Source organism: Ambystoma mexicanum, chromosome 11, assembly GCF_040938575.1.
Source record: "Ambystoma mexicanum isolate Mex_15411 chromosome 11, UKY_AmexF1_1, whole genome shotgun sequence".
Classification (NCBI taxonomy): Eukaryota; Metazoa; Chordata; class Amphibia; order Caudata; family Ambystomatidae; genus Ambystoma; species Ambystoma mexicanum.
The window spans coordinates 354,104,695-354,126,204 of NC_090934.1; the positions used below are offsets into that span (position 1 = coordinate 354,104,695).

The 21,510-nt window shown below is 45.1% G+C and overlaps 1 protein-coding gene across 1 annotated transcript in view; it reads left to right on the forward strand.

Moving 5' to 3' along the window:
* The window catches only part of DNAJC8 (DnaJ heat shock protein family (Hsp40) member C8), a 285,178-nt gene that overhangs the window by 37,652 nt on the left and 226,016 nt on the right, over positions 1-21,510 (forward strand). Inside the window, exon 3 of the mRNA XM_069623065.1 lies at positions 12,027-12,083. Coding sequence (XP_069479166.1) covers positions 12,027-12,083 — 57 coding nt within the window. The remainder of the gene's footprint in view (positions 1-12,026; positions 12,084-21,510) is intronic.

A 21,510-nucleotide genomic window follows, 5' to 3' on the forward strand; every position in this document is an offset into this window, starting at 1 on the left:
CCCTGGGTAGAAAAACACAATACGTGTAACCTGTGTCTCCCGCGAGACCATCCCGAGGCTACCTGTAGAGCCTGTAAGCTCTTCAAGCCCAAAACACTCAAGGACAGCTCAACGAAGCGCTGGGCCCACTACGCCAGGCAGCTAGAAGCCATGGACGGCGTGGGATCCGTCAGCGATGGCGCCTTAGCTGACGACAAGGGCACAGGGGTGACTTCAGAAACCCAAGCGCTAGCCCCTGACCTCGGAAGACTGACCGGCGGTTCACTTATGGGGACAACACCCGGCGACAAGAGCGCAACACACACCATTGCCTCACGACAAACAACCGTCTACGGTTGGTAAAGGTGCCACACTACCCAAAGTCATTGAGGCCCACCCGTCAGAAGAGGAATCGGACCTCTTCCTTCAAGTAGCACGTTCAATGTCTACTTCCGAGATTCACCGCCCTTCTTCCAAGTCTTTCGAATCTTGTACTACCACCTCTGATTCTTGGCGCCAGGCGCTGATACCCTCAGAAAACCCTAAAGGCTCAGGAAAACACTCTTCTAGTCATGGGAAGGGTGCAAAACAGAAGAAAACCTCAGCACATAAAGTTCAGAAGGAAAAACACAAACACCCCAAATCTTTAGAGAATTCCAATTTCCCTGACCCTGTCACTAAAGTTAAGATTATCCCTCCCACTCCTCATGATATGGGAAAGGATGAGGAACCACAGCAGGAAAGGATTATTCCACAGAAGGAAAGGATTATTCCCAGTTCCAAGGAATGGAACTCTGAGGACATTGATAGGGTAATGAGGAGAATGTCTTTTTTTGTAGACTTCTACGAAAAAGGACCCTAATTATTTCCAGAGCTATCAAAACACACCAGCTACCTCTGCCCCCTCGGGATCCAAGGACTCTCAACCCCCTACTTAAAAGGCTCAGTTCTGCAACTCCAGTGCAGCCATTTGTTTCAGACCCTTTAATAATTGAGCCCTTCCATTCAGAAGCATATGGTGAGGACACAGAAACTCAAATGCTGGACGACCAGGCGGGGGTTGATTTACTATGGGGACAATGAGGAAGATGAGGCAGAAGCCTACAGTCTTGACTCCCCTATTCCGAAAGATCCCCCAGTGAATGACTCGCCGGTTGATAATCGGCCATTACTCAATGAGGTACTAGCCAAACCTGCAGCCCATTTTCATATAGACACACAGGGTGTACAAGAAGATGGGGACTTTGCAGAAGAAATATTAGGGGACAGGGGAGCCATTGCCCAGGCTACCCCATATTAAAATCAGTCCAGCGCAGAATAGATCCCTTGCTGGTAACCCCTAATATTACCGTTTTGTAGAAAAAATTATTTAGGGCTGCTCCCTCCGATCCCTTGTACATAAGGGGTCAGATAAAACCGACTCTTTGGTAGTAACAACAACCAGAAAGAGGGCGGGCACACCACTAGCTTCTTCCGAAGCACCCCCCCATAAAGAGAGCAAGAGAATATATGCTCTGGGGAGGAAGGTGGCATCCACATCAGTTTATCAGGCACGCATTGCTAACGCTACCACTCTGTTAGCAAGCCATAACTGCCACCAGTGGAAACAAGTAGCGCTTTAATAGCCTCTGCACCTGAACAGTTGGCCCAAATCGCATCAGACGGTAGATCTGTGGCCGGATGCATACTTAAACAAGCTTCGATGCTGCAGACAATGCAGGAAGATTAATAGCAGAAGGCACAGTGATAAAATGCCATGCTTGGCTAAGACAGTCCGGGTTCAATCCCGAGACCCAGGCTACCCTCATAGACATGCCAGCAGAGCCAAACGTCCTCTTTGGGAAAGCAGTAGAAGAGGCCTTAAAGGCGGCTAAGGACGAATACTAGACCTTAAAATCTCTGACAATTGACAAATAAGCCCTTGGGTCAAAGAGGAAATAATAATTTTCGTCGCTTTCGCGGCCAAAACTCCCAGAGAGGCTCCAATTACTATCAGAACCAAGGAACCTTGTGGGGCAACAACCAGTCCCAAATACACAAGGTTTCCCCAGAGGTGAGCGCAGGGGCGGGGTACGCCACCCAATAAACGGTGATGTTCCGCTCCGGGTCCCTTCCCATGCATCCCCATTAGGGGTGCGCATTTCCACCTTCACCCACGCATGGGAAGGGATCACTTCGGACCGATGGGTGCTGTCCAGTGTCAGCAGGATACTTTATAGAGCTGCTAGAACGCCCCCGCAACCATCCTCCAAGACAGAAAGTACACTCCTTGGAGCACCAGAAAATCCTCCTTGAGGAGATCGCAATTCTACTTGCAAAGGACGCAATAGAACTCGTCCCGGGCAACCAGGTACACGAGGGTATTTATTCAACCTACTTCCTTGTGCCAAAAAAAGATCTAACGATGCGCCTGGTATTAGACGTACACCCTGCAAACAAGTATGTCAAGCCACAAAAATTCTGTATGACTACACTCCAAGAGGTAATCCCCCTACTAACAAAGGGGATTACATGGCAACATTGGATATGAAAGATGCCTATTTTCATATTTCCATGTTCCCAGCGCACAAAAGATTCTTGCGTTCCAAGATAGACGGCCAGCACTATCGGTTCACGGTGCTGCCCTTTGGAATAGCCTCGGCGCCAAGGGTATTCACCAAGGTACTGGCGGTGGTGGCTGTGCACCTATGCAGGGAGGCAATCCCGGTGTACCCTTACCTGGACGACTGGCTCATCACAGGGGAAACCCCCGTAATTGCAGACTAAATATCCAAAGAACTATCAACCTCCTCTTCCAATTGGGCTTCTGAATCAAGGAGAGAAAATCAAGCCTGGTGCCAAGCACCTCAAAACAGTTCCTAAGAGCTGTCCTAAATACCCAAGAGGGGTTGGCCTTTCCATCAGAGGAGAGAATTCAAAATCTGTTGCTGCAAATTCTTCAATATCAGGTCGGTCGCCAAATAAGGGTACGCAAAGCGATGTGTTTGCTAGGCATGACGGCATCTTACATTTACCTGGTTCCTGACGCGCGCATGCAACCCATGCAGGAATGGTTGGCGAAACAGTGGTCTCAGGCAAGTGGTCAGTGGGACGATCTAGTGTTCGTTTTGCCAACACTAGTACAGAGTCTTCGCTGGTAGACAAGAGAAAATCTTTCAAATGGGTAACCCTTTTACGATCCAGAAATACAGGCCGTTGTCACAACAGACGCCTCCCTGGCAGGGTGGGGAGCTCACTACCTTCACCACACAGCTCAGGGTCTCTGGTCTCACACGGTGGCTCAGAATCACATCAATCTGCTAGAACTTCTGGCAGTCTTCAGAGCGCTTCGAGCATTGGAACCGCTCCTATCCAACCTGTCAGTGCAGATCCTAACGGACAGCACAACGGCAATGTTTTATTTAAACAAACAGGGGGGCACTTGTTCGCCAAATCTGTCCAAGCTTGCCCAGAAAATTTGGAAATGGGCACTCAGACGTAAGATTTATCTGTCATCCCAACATGTTCCAGGGGAATCTCAATTCACTAGCGGACGCTTCAAGCAGAGATGCCCTCCCAGAGGAACACGAATAGTGGCTACACGAAGAAGTCGTAGAAGATCTCTTCTCTCAGTGGGGTTTCCCCACTATAGACCTATTCACACAGAAGAAAACAGACCATGCCCAGACTTCGCATCCAGGTTCCCGCAGCCAAGCTCCAAGGGGAACACTCTATGGATGAATTGGTCAGGGATGTTTGCCTACGTTTTTCCACTAACCCCTCTGATGAGGAAGGTGGTGAACAAAATACACAGGGAATCGATGACTCTCATCCTAGTTTCTCCTATGTGGGCGAGACCACCATGGTTTCCACACCGCGCAAACCCGGCGGTGTGTGACCCCATCAGACTCCCGTGCTGGTACAACCTACTCTCCCAGCACGAAGGACAAACAGTGCATTGTCACCCCAACTCGTTGAACTTGGCACCATGGCTCCTGAAGTCAGAGTTCGGCCATCTCAATTTACCCCAGAGATGTATGGATATCTTAAAGGAATCAAGAAAACCTAACACAAGGCACTGTTACTTTGATAAGTGGAAAATATTTGTTATTTGGTGCCAGAATAAACAAATCAACCCAATTGATTGTACTCCTTCCAATATTGTCACCTACATGCTCCACCTACTGGATGCAGGGTTGGTATTTAATTCACTCAAGGTACACCTGGCGGCCCTGTCAGCCTAAACCACCTCCCATAACAAGGTGTCATGGTAGAGTGGCAGTTGTCAAAGCCTTTATGGAAGGGGTGAAGAGACTCCACCCTCCAATTTCTAACCCACCACCAGGGTGGAATCTTAATGTGGTGCTTGCTAAACTCATGGGACCTTCCTTTGAACCCATACATAAAGCTAGTCTCAAACACCTGACTTCTAAAACTACCTTCTTAGTAGCCATTACATCCATAAGAAGGGTCAGTGAAATTCAGGCTCTGTCAGTGCAGGATCCTTTCTTTACTGTCCATAAGGGTAAACTGGTTTTACGCACTCGCCCTAGGTTTTCACCTAAGATCATTTCAAAATTCCATGTTAAACAGTCACTTGAACTACCAGCCTTTATCCAAGAACACAAAAGCTCCGCAGAGGTGAAACTCCACACACTAGATGTGAGGAGAGCGGTCCTCTACTACGTAGACAAGACCAGACCACTAAGAAAGACAGATCAACTGTTTGTCTCCGTAGCTACAGGCAGAGAAGGAGATTTGTCTCTAAAGGTGCCATCTCTAAATGGATAGTCAAATGTATCCAGCTGTGTTACTCCCTTACAGAAAAGACACTGCCTTTTATTCCAAGGGCCCACTCTACAAGAGGTACTGGGACCACTCTGGCTTTCATTGCAAATGTACCCCTTGACACCATTTGCAAAGCGGCTACATGGAGCTCTATTCACACCTTTACTTAGCACTACTGCATTGACACTCATTCCAAGACAGATACTCCAGTGGGACAAGCGGTTCTAAGAAATTTGTTCGCTCATGACCCTTCTCACATCCCACCTCCTTCTAACGCTGCTCGCTAATCTATGCACAATTTAAGCAGATTCCACAAGCCTCAGAAGGGATACATTACTCACCGTAATCGTATTTATGATGCTTGTATCTGCTTAGATTCACATGCGCCCGCTCTTGCCTCTGAGCGAAGGCGCGTGGATGTTTGTAGTCTTATGTATCTTATCTGCTTGGATACTCTGTACTCGCGCTACTCCTCATGCTAAATCCTGTCAGAAAAAATACAATCTGAGGGTCCTACACGAGTGAAGCATCATGGGTACAGCGGACGTCACACTAGGGATAGTATTACTGGCACGCCCTAGTTCGCCCATTTTCGTGTTTCAAAAAACAAACTGTAATACTCTGCAGCTTCCACTAGATGTCGGCCTATGCACAGCATGTGAATCTAAGCAGATACAAGCATCAGAAATACGATTATGGTGAGTAATGTATTATATAGTTTGAGTGTCTTTACCTCCCCCCTCCAAGTCCTTTTCAAGTTCGCACTTTAGCTTCCCCCGGTATGCTTGAATTGCAATAATCTCTCCTCCAAGGTTCGCCTTGAACGCATCCCAGATCATATCCAAAGTCGTTTAACTTCCCAGATTGGATTTATAGTAGTCCGCTATTTTACCCTCTCTTTCATTGCATAAGACTCGGGTCAGAGGGTAACTCTCTCGGGGAATTTCCAACTCCATAATGTGGGGAAGAATTTGGGTATGTCCATCGTCGGAGGGGCATGATCTGAAATGGAGAGAGTGTGGGTATCCGTTTGGATCACTTTGCCTCTCAGTCTAAGTGAAACTCAGAAATAGTCAATTCTCGAAGGATTTATGGACATGAGAATAATAGGTATATGCCCTTTCCTCTCCCTTTTTCGTAGGCCACATATCTAAGTGCTAGATAATGAATTTCGGTTTCAAGGCGAAAGATGGTGCAGGTCGTTCCGATTTGGTAATAGGGCTTCTATCTCGCACCGGGTGCCTTGCGATATTCAGGTCTCCCATCAGAATCACTTCCCCCTGGGCAAAATGCTCTAATTTATCTAATACAGACTTCAAAAATCCATCCCATCTGGTATTGGGGGCATATTTGGAAACCAAAGTTAGAATCTGTAATCCTAACTGTACCAAGAGGAAGCATCCCTCCTTATCCGCTTGCAACTTCTTGATGGTGACTTGCGTATCCGCCCTAAAAGCTATCAACCCTTCCCGCTGACTGTCCTTGGATTGGCCTGCCGAAGTAACTGGAAATGTTTTAACTTCAACTTAGATCGATCTTGCAACTTAATATGCATTTCCTGTAAAGCAATAAGATCAGGCGGATGTATAGCTAATATCCGCTCCAACGTCCTTCTCTTGACCGGGGAATTAAGCCCCCCCCCCCCCGATTTTAAAGGAATAGTGCGCTCAAATTTTATTCTCCTGATTGTTCGGGCATGTGGTTTTAAGCAAACTGTGATCGATCGTAATAACATTTCCTATGCACCTTACCGTACTTTTCTGCACTTTTACACATGTGAAATCCACGAGGGGCGCGGCTATCTTGTGCTAATCTTATACGTGGATTGATCCCACTAAGATCAAGTGCCCCAGCAGCACTAAATCACCCGCCCCTTAAGCTGACATCACTATTCCTAGCAATATTCTCCACCTATTTTCATGACGTTGGTGGGCAGCATAGCCAAATACGCCCAGTCATCACTTACGTCTTAACGTAAATTGACGCAGAACCCGGATTATCCACACACATCCTCTCCTAGAACGGCAACCCAAAACCATACAAGCAGGCATTCTTGAAAAATCTGTAAGATCTGTATAAAACAAAAGTATAAATAATTTTTTAAAAAATGTAACTAAGCATGACATTGATGGAATTATCAGTTTTCTATGCAATGTTTGTTTTGGTCAAAGAAGCAAAACCTGTGTAGCGTAGTCAAATATACACTGATAATTTTCATACAGAATCGTAACGTGTTACTCGTCCGTTGAATGTACTTTCATGCATCTAAAGGAAACATGCTTATAGACATGGTTCGAGAAAGATTTGATTCTATTACAATGGACACTCATGATATTTGCCATATATAGAGATCAGAACACTTGAAACATCGGACAGTGGTAAAGTCTTTGAGATGAATGAACATTACACTACAGGGTACATTCGGTCGAAATAGAAAGACATTTTTTTTATCAGAAAGAGATGAATATAGTGACCTGCCCTTACCTTGACTAACAATTGGATTCAACAAGCAGGGGAGTAAGTAGCAGGAGAACAGGTAGCATGATCAAGAGTTGACTTCCAGTGCTCAGAGATGTTCTCCGGATAAATATCAAGAGGTTTATAAAGGATTAGAAAAGTGTATGTGAATGTGTGACATGTTTCTGGCTGGGTCTGCTTCAGGGGAGCTTGGAGACACTGGGTCTGGGGAGGCCATGTGAACAATGGCCCCTGTGTGGAAGATACCTTTGGAAGTGTACATGGTGTTTGGCTCCTTGGCTGTTCCCACCCTGGAAGCCCCTATGGAAGCACACGGCCACAGGTGCGAACTGCCACCGATGGTCAAGGGCGGGTTGGGGGGGGGGGGGGGATGGTCAAGGGCGGGTTGGGGGGGGGGGTGGATGGGCAAGAGACGTGCAGAAAAGGCCCGGAACGCTGCTGAAGGGAGATCCACTTATGTGGATTGCAGGGGCGCGGTCTGCTTCAGGGGAACTTGGTGACACTGGGTCTGGGGAGGCCATGTGCACAATGGCCCCTGTGCGAAAGATACCTTTGAAGTGTACATGGTGTTTGGCACTTTGCCTGTTTATACTGGAGGGGGATGGATTTTTGCAGAGGAGGTGAGCGTAAAAGGTCACCAACAATTCTTTCATGTCCCTCATAGACAAATGAGCGTGTCCTTGATTCACTGAAAAATTGAAATAACTATTCATAAAAGCTCTCTTGTATTTTATTTTGTTGCTGATGTTGATGGCACAAATATACTATACATTGTATACTTTGGGTTGCAGCACAGTGTGGAAAATGTCACTGGAGAATTTGGCGCGAATGGCTCCAACGACACAGGCGGGTATTACTCGTCGAACGCGGAATCCAAGCCTCCCATAAAGCCACCATGTAAATGAACGGTAGGCCACCAGCCTGCACCGCCTGTGGAAGAGAAACGTGCATACTGTATTTAAATGAACCTGATAAGTGTACAAACCTTACTTGAAAAGGCACCCTGGATCCTATGGCTTAGTTGCCTGTACAAATGTTACTTCATGGATCAATCAACTTGGGCTTTGAGGTGTAGAAACATTACAAAAGTGAACACTCATGCAATCCATAAGGTTTGGGGCACAGAAAAATATTGTTTCATAGTTGAACGCAGACTACATTCATTTGGCAGTGATAGATCAAAGTTACGACAATATAGGAGACAAAAATGTTTGTGGTCAAAATGACATCACATCTAGAGTGCACTTGCTCGTTACTTGGATTTCGATAACAAACTGTTGAGCGAAGTTCGTGCATAAGCACCATCATAATCCTCAACACGGACCTTGTGAGTCATGCAGCCCTGAAGTCCTGCAACTCGGTAACACATAGCGGTGGTGTGTCTTCTTCCGATATGTAGGCCAAGCATCCAGAGTTTTCTCAGCTGCAGCAGTTCTCCTCCTCGGTTGGCATGACCTCACACTGATTGCAGGTTCACCAGGTGGAAACCTCTTCCTTGCAACTAGGCTCTAGCTCAGGATCCATTCATTCCTCTTCCCAACTGTCGTCCATCGTTCCTGCATTTTTCTCTATCAAGTCATTCTGCCTCAGAATACTCTGGCTCGTACTGGTAGGGCTGTATTGTTGCCATTCTACAACAACATTGAAATCGATAGTAATGCTAGTATAAGTATCTGTTTGCAGGGGCTTCGTTAACGAAGATGGCTGAAGACAGCAGAAACGAGTCACAGGCTATACAAAATATAAACAGTGAAACGATTGAAAAGGCAACTCTGAGAATCGGTCTGTTTATAATGGCACACAGAACGTTGACACGAGACGTGCATTCCCGTTGTGAAATAGGCCATACGCGTCTAGTGATGGCTGCTTCAGGGGTGGGTGATATGAATTATTGGCGCAGGGGCGATTGATCCACGGATAAGATTAGCACAATGAGATTAGCACAAGATGGCAGCGCCCTGCTCATTGATTTCGCATGTGTAAAAGTGCGGAAAACTATGGTAAGGTGCATAGGAAATGTTTTTCCGATCCATCAGTTTGCTTGAAACTACATGCCCGAACGATCGGGACAATACCATTTTTGAGCGCACTATTCCTTTAAGTGTTAAGCATCTGAATATGACAGTGTAGTGTTGGAGCTCCAGAATGGAGATCATTTTCAAAGTCTGGCATTTTAAGCCTCAAATTGTCCTTGCATGTACCATTCTCCTCCCCCCCCCCCCCCCACTTAGAACGTATTGCCTGATTGCCTGCCCCTCCCCAACAACATTCCCCTTTCCAAGGTGTAGACCATCCTTGCTAGTCTCTCCTTGGACTTTGTCCTGAGAGATTGTCCACCATCTAAGCCAGGGATATTTGCAGGGTATTCTAAAACCCTCTGAATGAGTCTATTGTGAGTTCCAAGATGAACATCAACAGTGCCCCCGCATCAAAAGCAGCTTTACTGTTCAAGATAGTGAATGTACCTTATTTCACCTTGACGTGTACTTCTGAGCAAGTTATCTTCTCCATATTCTGTCCCTGTTGTGGGGGTTGTTTGTCTGCAGTGGGAGGCCCTTTTGGGGTTTTCGTTTGGTTTCGTTGTACCGTTGTCCACTTCCAGTACCTTGGCCCGCGAGGCACCTTTACTCTGGTCGCAGCAGCTTGATCTTCCTGGTCGAGAGGTAAAATACGAGCACCCTCCTTGTTAGTGATGCAATGTTTCTCAAGTAAAAAGGCCAGATGGGAAGGTCCATCTATAGGATATTTTCTGTGTTTGTAAATGTCCCCCTTTTTAAAAAAAAAATTTGTAAGCGTTATTGGAGATATATCCTGGTACAGTTGTATTTTGTTGCGGTTTAGTGTCATTTGTGTTTTTTTTTTTTTTTTTGGCTTGCCATTGAATTTTTTCCTTCTGAGAATAACCCGCCAGTGCCACCAAGGTATCTCTGGGGGTAGTACCCGGATCTTGCCGCTTCGGACCCACTCTGTGGATTCCATCTATGGGGATTGTTACCTCCACTTTGGCGTTCAGGAAGTCCTTAAAAACTCCTGTGACTTCCTCTTTTAAGAGTGAATCGTTCACAAACTCTGGAATGTTTCATACGCGAATGTTAGATCTTCTCGGTCTGTTCTTTAGATCCTCACATTGCAACTCTTATCGTGTTGCTCGCACCAAATGGTCAAGGAGCTCTTTTGATTGCATAGACTCCTGAGCCAAGTCTTGTAACGGCTTCTCATCACTATCTGTTCTTTTCTCAAGAGATGCAATGTCCTTGCGTATGTCTACCAACGTGGATTTAAATTCTGTTATGAAGTTATCGAATTGCAGTAGTAGAGAGGATGATGGTTTATCCTGTAATACTTGGAAGAACCGTTCCATAGCCTCTTTTGAGGCCGCCATATTGCTATGTGTAATATCTCTTGGTTCCTTCATCAATGCACTAGGCTGTTCAGTTTGTTTCTGTGCACCCCCTGACCTGAGCCAACAGGCTTCCGAAAAATGTCTAAGGGGCGAGGGGGAGTCGCGAATTCACCACATGCACCGCTCGACTACCTCGCAGAAACAATCCGGCCCCCTGTAGACAGCTTGTAATGTACATTCGCCCCTCCGGCAAAACTAGTTGTGCACCCCTGATCTACACGAAAAGGCGCCCTCTCCCCCATCAGATGCAGCTTTGGGAGGACTTTGGCCTTCGATTTTATTTTTGGATGAGTGACGGCTATGGATTTTTAATCGGAATAATGGATGTGTGGGTACCCAAGAACAGGGTGTGCATGCCACAGGTGGTCAATGAGATGGAGTGAACTGTGAGAGGAGGTCCAAAGGGAGAGTAAGCAAACGGAAGGCAGCACAGCTCTGCAGTGATGGTGGTGGTGGTGCCGATGATGGTTCAAAGGTGCAATGCTAACTCAATGCAAAAGCTGTCTCGCCCACTGTCTGGTTGTGTTGTCTGGTTTATGCTCTGTGTGCAGTATTTCAATCCCTAACATATTCGTTTTGCAAAATGAACGTTTTTCCTACTTGTATCTCTAATGTTGAAGCTTTTAATTGATGCTACAGATTCAGATGCAGCCTTCCGTTAGGTTAACCTGCGATGAAGCATTGAATAGTCAATTACTCACACGTTGTCACATTCAAATGATCGGTATTGTAATACATAATCTGAATGCCTCCTCTATTTGGGGGATTGTGGATCGAGATTCATTGCCTACAATCTTTACTTGCCATTTCTGAACCAAAGATTATGCACAGCAGCAAAATCTTAATGCAATATTAAGCTGCAAATCTGCAGCTAAGTAAGATGTTTTATAAATGTAAATGTATACATACGTTATAATTCATGCTGTTACTGTGGGTGTTATTTATGCATATTATATCTGTAAATGTTTCATCACAAGGTAGTGGGCTAATTGTTTTGTGTTCATTATTTCCCTTTGGAGCGATCAAATTAAAATCTACAAAACCACTAGTAATTGTAGGTTTATTCAATTTGTGTGACCTTTTTGGCCCGTAGGTGCAGATTGGTATCACATTGATTCTTCCCCAACAGTTTTTTAGAAGTAACTTCTTTTTGACATTACTTTGAAAAAACTAATTGAAATATGTGGGGGAGATGGGTAATGGGTTATAAGGGGCGGGGAGCTGGTTAGGGGAGGGTTATTAATATAGGGAAGGGGGGACTTGGTGGTGGGGGGGTCGGAGGGCGATTATCCCCCTGATAAAGGAGACCTTTGAACCCGTGTTTGTTTCTTTGATCGGATTGAATAAACTGAAGATGATGTTATATGTCCAAAATAAGCTAATTTTGTTGTTACTTCAGGTACTCCAACTGGATCCGGAAGCTACAGATGAAGACATAAAGAAGAGGTTCAGACAGGTACTCTGCCTAATCCATTGTTGGAGCTTTTGCCTTGGTAGATGGATTGTATACGGCTTTCGAAAAAGGGATGTCTGCCATTGCCGTGAATGGGATAGTAATGACAAATGCTGACTCCCACTTTGAACTTCTAAGATAGGTATTGAGGCCCTCTTCGGACAAGTTACCAGTAATAATAATGTTGTATGTCTTACTCTGCCTTTAGACTTTTCCATTGTTGTTTTTTTTTTTACTTTGAATGATTGCATTACGTTAATAAGCACATATTTAATTGCGCATATTGGTGCCTCTTCTTAAATGATTGCTTCTATAAAAATTGCCTTTTTGTTTTAATGTTACTATTTTAATCTTGTTTTATATTTTACCCTAAAGCAGTGACTTATTTAGGCTTTCAGTTGCCCAAGTCCCAGACATGTCTGCCCTAATTTGATGCACACCTTTTACAAACCCCGCCCCTACTCCACTCCATTTTGCCTTAGAGACAGAAGTACAAATATTGAATGGGAGTAAAAGCATATTGAATTCGAGAAAAAGCCTTTCAATCCCATGACCTTTTGTGCTTTTCTCACCACTGTGCGAAGTACACATTGACTTTATTTTTGTTTGCACTTCCTTGTAAATTGTCTTTTGTCAATATATTAAGTTTGCATGAAAACCCACTCTTAAATGACAGTTACCCATACTAGAATTGCAGGCACACAAATTGTTTGCAATAGTACCCGGGTGACCCACATATATATGAGCAGCAGTGATGCACAAAGGCATTGAACTTAATAATGAACACACATCCTTTTATATCTTCCTTAACTAATGCAGACTCAATGCACAGTATGCACATTTGATTATACACATCAGAGAGGAAAATTGTGAACCACTTTGCCCACCTGCTCAGACTCCCACTGGTTGATGCCTGGGTGGTGGCCTAGGAACCACGCTGAGGGGGATGCTTTCTGGTTGCATGCAATTCTTTCCATAAAAACATGGCAAAAGTCCTAAAGAAAGAAGGGGAATAATTAGTGTATGGAATGATGCAAAGTAACAAGGCAATACCAGCCCATTTTAGTAGGTGAAGGATGTACCTGGCACCTTGTGAACAAGTCCCTTGGCATGGCATTATTGCAGGTTTTGCGTCCTGTCCAAAAGTATCCTGCATTCAAAGTAACTCGGGAGGAAATGCTGAAGCCCAATAATCTAGTTTGATGACCTATCGCCCACATTTCTATTTGAACTTCACTCTCTACACTTGTTTGTGTAGTAGAGCAAGCTCACAAAAGGTGTTCCGCATGCCCTGGATTTTAGATCCCTTCATTTCGTGTTCTTCTAATTTATTTGTATTATTAATTTCTTATTTATTTACAAGGGCCAGAACGAAAAATGTCATGCAAACTTAATTCATGCTGCTTTAAAACCAGGACTGCTTTTTATCAGTTTAAACCCAACCAGGGAGAATTTGAGAGCTATGTAAACTCACCTACTGTTTTCAGTACTCGGACACAATCAAAAAGAGCCTGTGATAAAGTAGCCTCATTTCAGTCATTCTTTAACTAGGACAAACAACCGGTTATGCAATGTGAGATTGAATCTATAGTTTAACAAAATGTTTTTACTCTTCAAAAGGACATCATGAAAATAATCTAGGCGCCACTTACATTGGTTGCAGAAAATAATGGTTGTTAGCAAAGGCAACACTATCTTTGAATGCGCTTGCCGCCCTAGCAATGGAGAATCCCTAGCAGACTGCACTGGTGGATAAGTCTACTACGTCAGCAGGCAATGATGTCTTGTTGAAAATGTATTTTTAGTTGCTACTCCATCTGTCAATGAATAAAGATGTTTAACATAATGGAACAGTAAATCTACCCATCCCCATAAAATGTGCCACGCTAGACCCCGGCCTATGTGGCCTTGTTATAAATGGGTCATTGCGTGAGGCATGACTTTCCCAACTTCTGTGCCAGTATCCATGTTTCTTCAAGACCAATGAAAATGCACACTCCCTCACTGTTGAGATGGATTTCCATAACCAGCCCTGAGGGAGGGTTCTGATAGGACAACCTATCGCAGGGAACAGGAATTAGACACTTAGGGTCTTTCTCACTCGCAAGAAGAAAATAGTAAAACTGTTTGCAATAAACTCACTAAAACAGTTAGAGTTTCAACAACAGTTGTAAATTGAGTGAAGTAAAGAACAGTATATACAACACAATTACCCAACCATATAAAAATAAGGCCTCAACACTTCAAAAGCCCTTCCCTGATAGAGTGAGCTTAGTGCCCTTAAGACACTATCCGAGGCTTTGGAGTGGAGAAACCAGTTTTGGCAAATCCCCAACGGGTTGGTAAAAATGTTCCAAAGATGCAGAAACTAAGTACAGTACCGGAGTTTACGGGTCATCTCCAAGTCTCACCACACTAGGGGAAAACCCGGGGTGGAGCTGTATCCTTGGACAGCATTCCACCGATCATGACCGGGCAAGGGATAGGTAGGGGCAGGACTTTGTGCTCTTACAACCCTATAGTTGGAAGGGGGAGAAAACGGCAATGCCCCTCCGCACTCTTTACTCCAATTCAGCTAGGAACCTCCCCTACGGTTCCTACATTTTCTGACAGATTAACTTCTATCAAAGGTCCTGGTGCAGGGGTTGTAGATGCAAAGGTGACTTTCAGCATTGGGATTGAGTCCTGTTAAGTGACAGTTCCTAATGCTGGACACCTGGATGATCCATGCATTCCCTATTATGGTGAACAGGGAGACATTGACATTTTAGCCAAACCAAATTAAGGTAGGTAACAAAGACGCAAGGCTTAGTTTCAGGAGTGGCGAGTGGTCTAGGGCTACAATGAGCCCACACAGAAAAACAATAACTCCAATTAGACAGGGAAGTACAGAAGTGTACAATAATGTATTAGGCCTTTAAAATGCATACAATCCAAGTAAAAACCTCTTGGCAAAAACATTATAATCTATGGTTATTCTAAAGTGTCTTTTCTACCAAGAACTTGGCTTTTGTAGAAAAACCATAGAAGCGCTTCCCTAGCTCTTACAAAGTCAAACCCTAAGATGGTTTGGGACCTTGTGCCCAAATATCACTGGTTTGAAGGTTTTACTTCACAGGTAGGTTTATTAAGATAATGACGATGACTGTTCTTATAATCAAGAATAATAAAATGGGAAAGCGTTCAGGTAAATTCACTCAATCCCATGCACTAGGATAATCTGAGGAAGGCCTGGACCTCCTTGACCAGGCCTCCACCGACCATAGTCCCGAAAGAGTAATTTAGGGGCAGGACTTCATGTCCATGTAACACTAACGTAAACTGGTAGGTTAACTTGCCCCCCCCACCCCCCCACTCCTAATTCTTCATAGACCACTGCTGAGGTTTCTAATTCCATTGGGGGCATTCCTCTGTGCTTGGTCCCTTCACGGAAGTCTTGGGGATCGCGGTTGCAGAGGTCACTTTCAGGTGTAGGATTTATTTTCAGTCAGTTGTGGTGCTTTGGAACCGGTTCCAGGCAGCTTCCAGCAGAACACGCAAACATAGAAGACTTTGTGGCAGACCACCTCAGGGCCAGCTCCAGGTAGCGATGATGTGTTGCAATGGGAGACATCATGATCAAGTGGTGTCAGGTGATTTCTCAATGAACCAACAGAGCAGGCCCAGCGCGGCTTTTGTTGATGCAAGAAGGCTGAAAATGCAGTAGCAGGCATCTTGTTAAACAAGTTGAGCATCCTCCAAATTATAAGGATGCCCTCAGAACTGCGATGGCTGCAGCGAGATGGCCTCGGAGAGAGATGCCCAGTCGATTGGTTCGTCGAGGGGCCCTTCCAAAAGCTCAGAATGCACAGATCCTCAGAGAGGGGTTGAGACTGATTGTTCCCACCGGTCTATGGGTCGAGGCATTGATGGGGGGGTCTTCTTGGGATCAGGCGGAGGAGTAGGGCTTCCCCGATACTTCACTGGAATTGGTGCTGGTCAGCTTTCGATCATCAACCGGGTGTTTTTCGTTGATGTTGGGCAAGATTGTATGCAGTACCCTTTGAGTGCACTACAACAACCCTGACCTCCTGGCAATAGGAACCCAACCTTTGGTATAAGTCTGTTCTACACAGGTTGGTAGCGTGATTGAGCAAGCAAGGCTTATCTCAAGAGGGGTCAATGTGAGCTGTAGGGGAGTTAGAGATTCACAGTGACAAGTATTCAAGTAAACATTTACACACAAGGTTTCCTGATTAAACAATTTATTTAACGGTAAGTTTGAGTGAGCCTTCTTCAGAAGTGGCAATATAATAGTGATGCACAAATACACTCCAAAATACAAACTATTAATGTTTCTAAATCAGTAAATACCCTTTTGGGAGGGCACACAGGCACTTCCTACACCCTCAGCTGACTTTAGTAACTAGGATACTGTGGACATTAATATATCACTGTTTGACATACTCTTAAGCCTGATTCTAAATGCAAAGAAAAATGTTATTGGAACAGAACGAGAAATCTTACACATTCTCAAAGCAGGCAAGTACTTTTGTCCCCCCCCCCCCCCCCCGCCCAATGCAAAGTTAGTTAACCCCTTCCCGGGAGGAAGATCAAACACATTGTCAGAGGGAAGAAGAGTCATTTAGGGAGCCAGGCTAGGCCAAAGTCAATTGGGCAACAGTCTAGGTGGACTGAAGCACTTCTGAGAGGTAGGTAAGTCTGGCACAATGTTTTAGAGTCTTTGTAGAAAACAAGAAATCAAAGTAGGGTCACAAGCTGTTTTGGCTTGTGGGATAGAGAAGCTGTTAGCAACTCCAAAGAACACCAAGACTGTTCTCACCAGAGAACAAGTAACGTTACAACAAGAGGTAAGTTCTCTTAAACTGTACAGTACCTTTGGTTAGAAGAAAAGGTCTTTGGCTGGCTTCTGTTCCCATGCAGCCCTGCAGATCCTTTGTTCCTGAGCCTCAGTCGTGGGGACAAGAGGGAGGACGTCTGGAGGACTCCTACACTGCGACAGGACGATCAGCGACAGAAAAGGAACAAATTCTATTCAGTAGCACTTGGCGGTTTCAGCTCCTAGCGTCTCGGAAAATGGCACCACCGTGGACTCTTGGCTGTTGAGATGGGTTTTTCTTGCTATTGGGGAGAATTCTCAAAATGTGCTAATTCCTCTCTACCTTAGAGACCCCCAACTCTTTGCTGAACTTTGGGACTCTGTACTTTTTAATTCTGTTTGTTTTCTGTGTTTTTTTCTTTTGGTTATGGAGTTTTAGATAACTACATAGGCATCATCTTTTCATGTGTCTTACACATCACCCTCAGTGCAGTGACACAGGGATGTCTTTTAGACTTCCCCAAGGTTTAAATACCTTCTCTAGGATAAACTACTGTTTTACCAGAGAATGTAAAGTGAAATTAACTTTACTAGTCTTTCCAAATTCCTAGACCCAGCACACACCATCTTACATTGGAGTGCTGGAGGGGTTTGCATAGTTTCCCTTGTGTCCAAATACTCATGTAGCAGTCAAATGCTACCCTTTCCTAGTGAAAAGGCCGGTGCCAGTGATTTTAGAACAAACTACCATGATTTTTACCGACCGTCAACAGCGGTAGCAAAAAATCACAGGAGCCATGTTTTTCAAGATGACGCCTTAAGCTTCTTTGTTTAAATGGGTCCCGGTCTTCTTTTTTCGCCATTTCATTTTGGAAATGTCCTTCTAGTGCTTGTCTCTGCGCGCCAAACCAGGTTTGGTCCCTTTGTTCGTATGCCTTTGGCGGGCTTCAGGCCTGAAGACCGCCTCTGGTGTCTGAGTGTCAGGGGTGGGCAGGAAGTAAGGCAGGTGCCCGACTACCTGTGCTTAGTCTCCTAGGAGACCCAAATGCACTCTGGCGTGATTGGCTGGCTGACTGTACGGCAAGGACAGCCACCCTGCTGGTTGAGTGACAGCTAGGCTGCAATGAAAGGGAGTGCGGTTTAAAAGGCGAGTCTCTTGGACTGGAAAGCAGAAGAGACCACTGGAACGAAAGAACCGAAGACTAGCTGGAAGAGGGCGGCTGCTGCAACTTCTGGACCGTTAGTTTGCCCGGTGAAGCCCTGCTGCAGGTCCGAATTGCCAAGTTCATCTCAACAGAGAAGCCCCTTAAAGGACGACTTCTTCCTTTGAGTTGGTGGAACCAATCAACCCGTAAGCCACCTGAATACCATTCTCAAAGCTGGTTAGTATTAACCAGGGGGAAGGACACCAGCTTGTGTGCTTGAAGAACAGCTACTCGAACTGAAGTGACTCAATTTTGTTTGCTTTTTCGACAATCCCGCGCAGTGCAGGAGTCCCCCGATGTCCTACCTCACGTCCCCAAGACACAGGCTCAGGAACAGTGAGCTGCAGGAACTGCCAGGAACCAACAACTTCAGCTGCATTTGTTTCTTCATAGTAAGGTACTCTGCCAATCCAATTGAAAGAACACCACTCTCGCGGTGAATGTTTGTGAAACTTTCCCAACTTGCAGGCCTAATTAGCTTGTGACCCAACAACTGATTCTTTTTTGCCTAAACTACTTGCAAAGACTTTACCGTTTGATACCATAGCTGCTCTTTCCGATCCAGAACACTAGCTCATTTACTTTGGCCTACGTCTAATTGACTTGAACTCTTCTGGGGAACAAACTATTTGCACTGTCTAACAAGTATAAAAATAATAAACAAACGTGATCTATTCTGCTGCCCTTATCCCTTTTGCTCACTTCTAAGTAACTGAACTGCCATTTGGCTCCTATTTCAGGGAGCTCAAATTGTCTCAAAATCTTTTGTATTGGAGTATATTGGTATATAATATTAGGTTGTCTTCTAATAAGTTTTTTACCAAGAAACTTCTTCAGGCCCCCCCCCCCCCCTCCTCACCATAGCCATTCTCCCCAGACTACACTATCCTCAGAACTGATAGGATCCATTCACACGGAAGTGGTGTGGCCATCATCGTAAAGACTAAACTCCCACTCAGATCATGCCATATTGAAAGTCTAACAGGTTACGAATTACTGCTAGCCAACCTCACCATAAACTGAAAAACAACCATCAATATAGTAGTCGTCTACAGAACCCCCAACTCCAACAGTCAGCCAGAGATGGATATTCCGCTACTATTAGCTCCCCATATCAAGCCCAACACCAAATGTGTCCTCCTGGGAGATTTAAATTTAGGATTCAACGACAGCCACGACCACAAAGCAGAAGCACTACACTCTTCCATGTGGGAAATGAGCTTTACTCAGCTAGTGAACTCCCCCACCCACATCAAAGGAAGAACTCTTGATTGGATCCTCTCGCTCAACACAGATATCACTATTGATTCCATAACCCCACTAGATTGGTCAGACCATCACAATATTATGTTCACTATCAATACCATTGAAACACCTGTAATCACCCCTAAAATCTCTAATTCTTATGAATCCAGAAACCTTTGCAAGCTCACACTGGAAAACCTAGAACTGCTGCTTTCCAAAGCGTTAGACACACTATCTACGTCCAATGACAATCCCAACACACTGGCAGACGCCTATCGCAACTGGCTCACGACCACTATTAATGCAGTAGTCCCACTCACTACTAAAACTAAACGCTCAGATAAACAATCGTGCTTTTGGTTCAATGAGGAACTTATCGCACTTAGGAGAACCAAACGTGCCCTTGAATACACCTATAGAAAACATCCCACACCAGAAACTGAAACAGCCTACCAGGAAGCAAACGGAACCTATGAAAAAGCCATCACCCACAAAGCCAATGCATTTAATGCTCGGATCAGCAATGCTGCATCTGACTCTAAATAACTATTAATCTTAAAAGAATTGGAAAATCCAACACCAACTACCAATTGCACCAATTCCAGCAAAAGACGCTCTTGCTGCACCTCCTTCAAAACAAAATCCTAACTAAAAAACAACTCCTAGTACATAAACATGCCACCAACAATCATCTACCTACCTTTAACGAAAACGCCAAACCAACCTTTCAGTTCACCTGAGTCTCACAAGAACTAGTGTTTAACACCATTTCCAAGCTTAAAGCATCCAACTGTAAGGGAGATTCTGTCCCTGCAAAAGTAGTCCAGTCATGCGCCCACACACTGACACCCATCATAACTAAATTCATAAACACCTACTTTGACAAAAACGTGGTGCCAGCCAGCATTAAGTAAGCCCGTATCACCCCACTGCTAAAAAAAAAACGGAAAAAAAAACCTTGACCCCGCTGTGCCCACGAATTATAGGCCTATAACAACGGTCCAATTTTTATTAAAAATCCTAGACAAAATAGCCTACAACCAAGTCCAAGCGCACTTGGAACAGAACCAACTCATTGGCACCAGACAATCTGGCTTCCGCCCTAACCATAGTACAGAAACATCCCTCCTGGATCTCAAAATCCAAATGGACACTTTCCAAGACTCAGGAAAGCTTTGTTTCTGATGTTTGTCAATCTGCTTAGAATCACATGCTGTGCATAGACCGACATCCAGTGGAGTATTGCATCTTCTCTTTCGAGAATCGAAAGGGGACGTCGACATGGGTGTGCCTGTAACACTATCCCTACGTGACGTGTACTCTAACCAAGATCCCTCACGCGTCGAGGTCCCTCAGATTGTTTTTTTCAGCCCAGATAACTGGTCGCCCTTATGCAGAGTTTGTAAAGAACATTGCTATAGTCCAACCGACCTTTGGTTGAATGATTCTATAAAAGAGTTAAGATCACCCCTTCCGTTCCTTATCTCGACGGGTGTTCCAGTCTTTGCCAAAGACCTGTAAGAGCTTCGACGGAATGTGATCCTGTCAGCGTTGCCGACCACGTGGCCGGGCCTTCCACCGTCCTATACAGTAGGGAGAGTGGGGTTGGAGTGGACATTTCTTTTCAAACTAAAAATGCCTTTCCTTCCTCTTTCCCGTTTGGTCTTAGTCACTCTGTGTACCCTCAGCTATGGAGAGGACTCCATTTAGATTTTGCCTTATTTGGAAGAGCAAATTCCCATGGAAGGATAAGCACAGACGGTGTAACCGGTGCTTGCCCCTCGATCACAAAGAGGAAGCGTGTGCGGCTTGTAAGCTCCTCCGCCCCAAGACCTTAAAGGAGCGTAGGGTAAAACAGTGGGCGGCCTACAGTATGTCCAAGGCCGGGGTTTCTCCCACTGCCGCTTCCACCGAATGTGACGATGGCGAGAGTGACTATCGGACTTCCGAACCGGAGGTTTTTGACCTTTCGATGGAGCGCTCGTGTTTCACATCGTCTGTCCCCGGCACCGATGAGCACAGCGTAGCTCTGCTATGGGGAAGTCACGCCCCAGCGACAAAAACGGACACATGCACGGCACTAAGCACACAACCCCTAGTCTTACTTCGACTACGTCGAAGAAGACTTCGGTGCTAATGGGTACACCGTTAACTCTGGTGA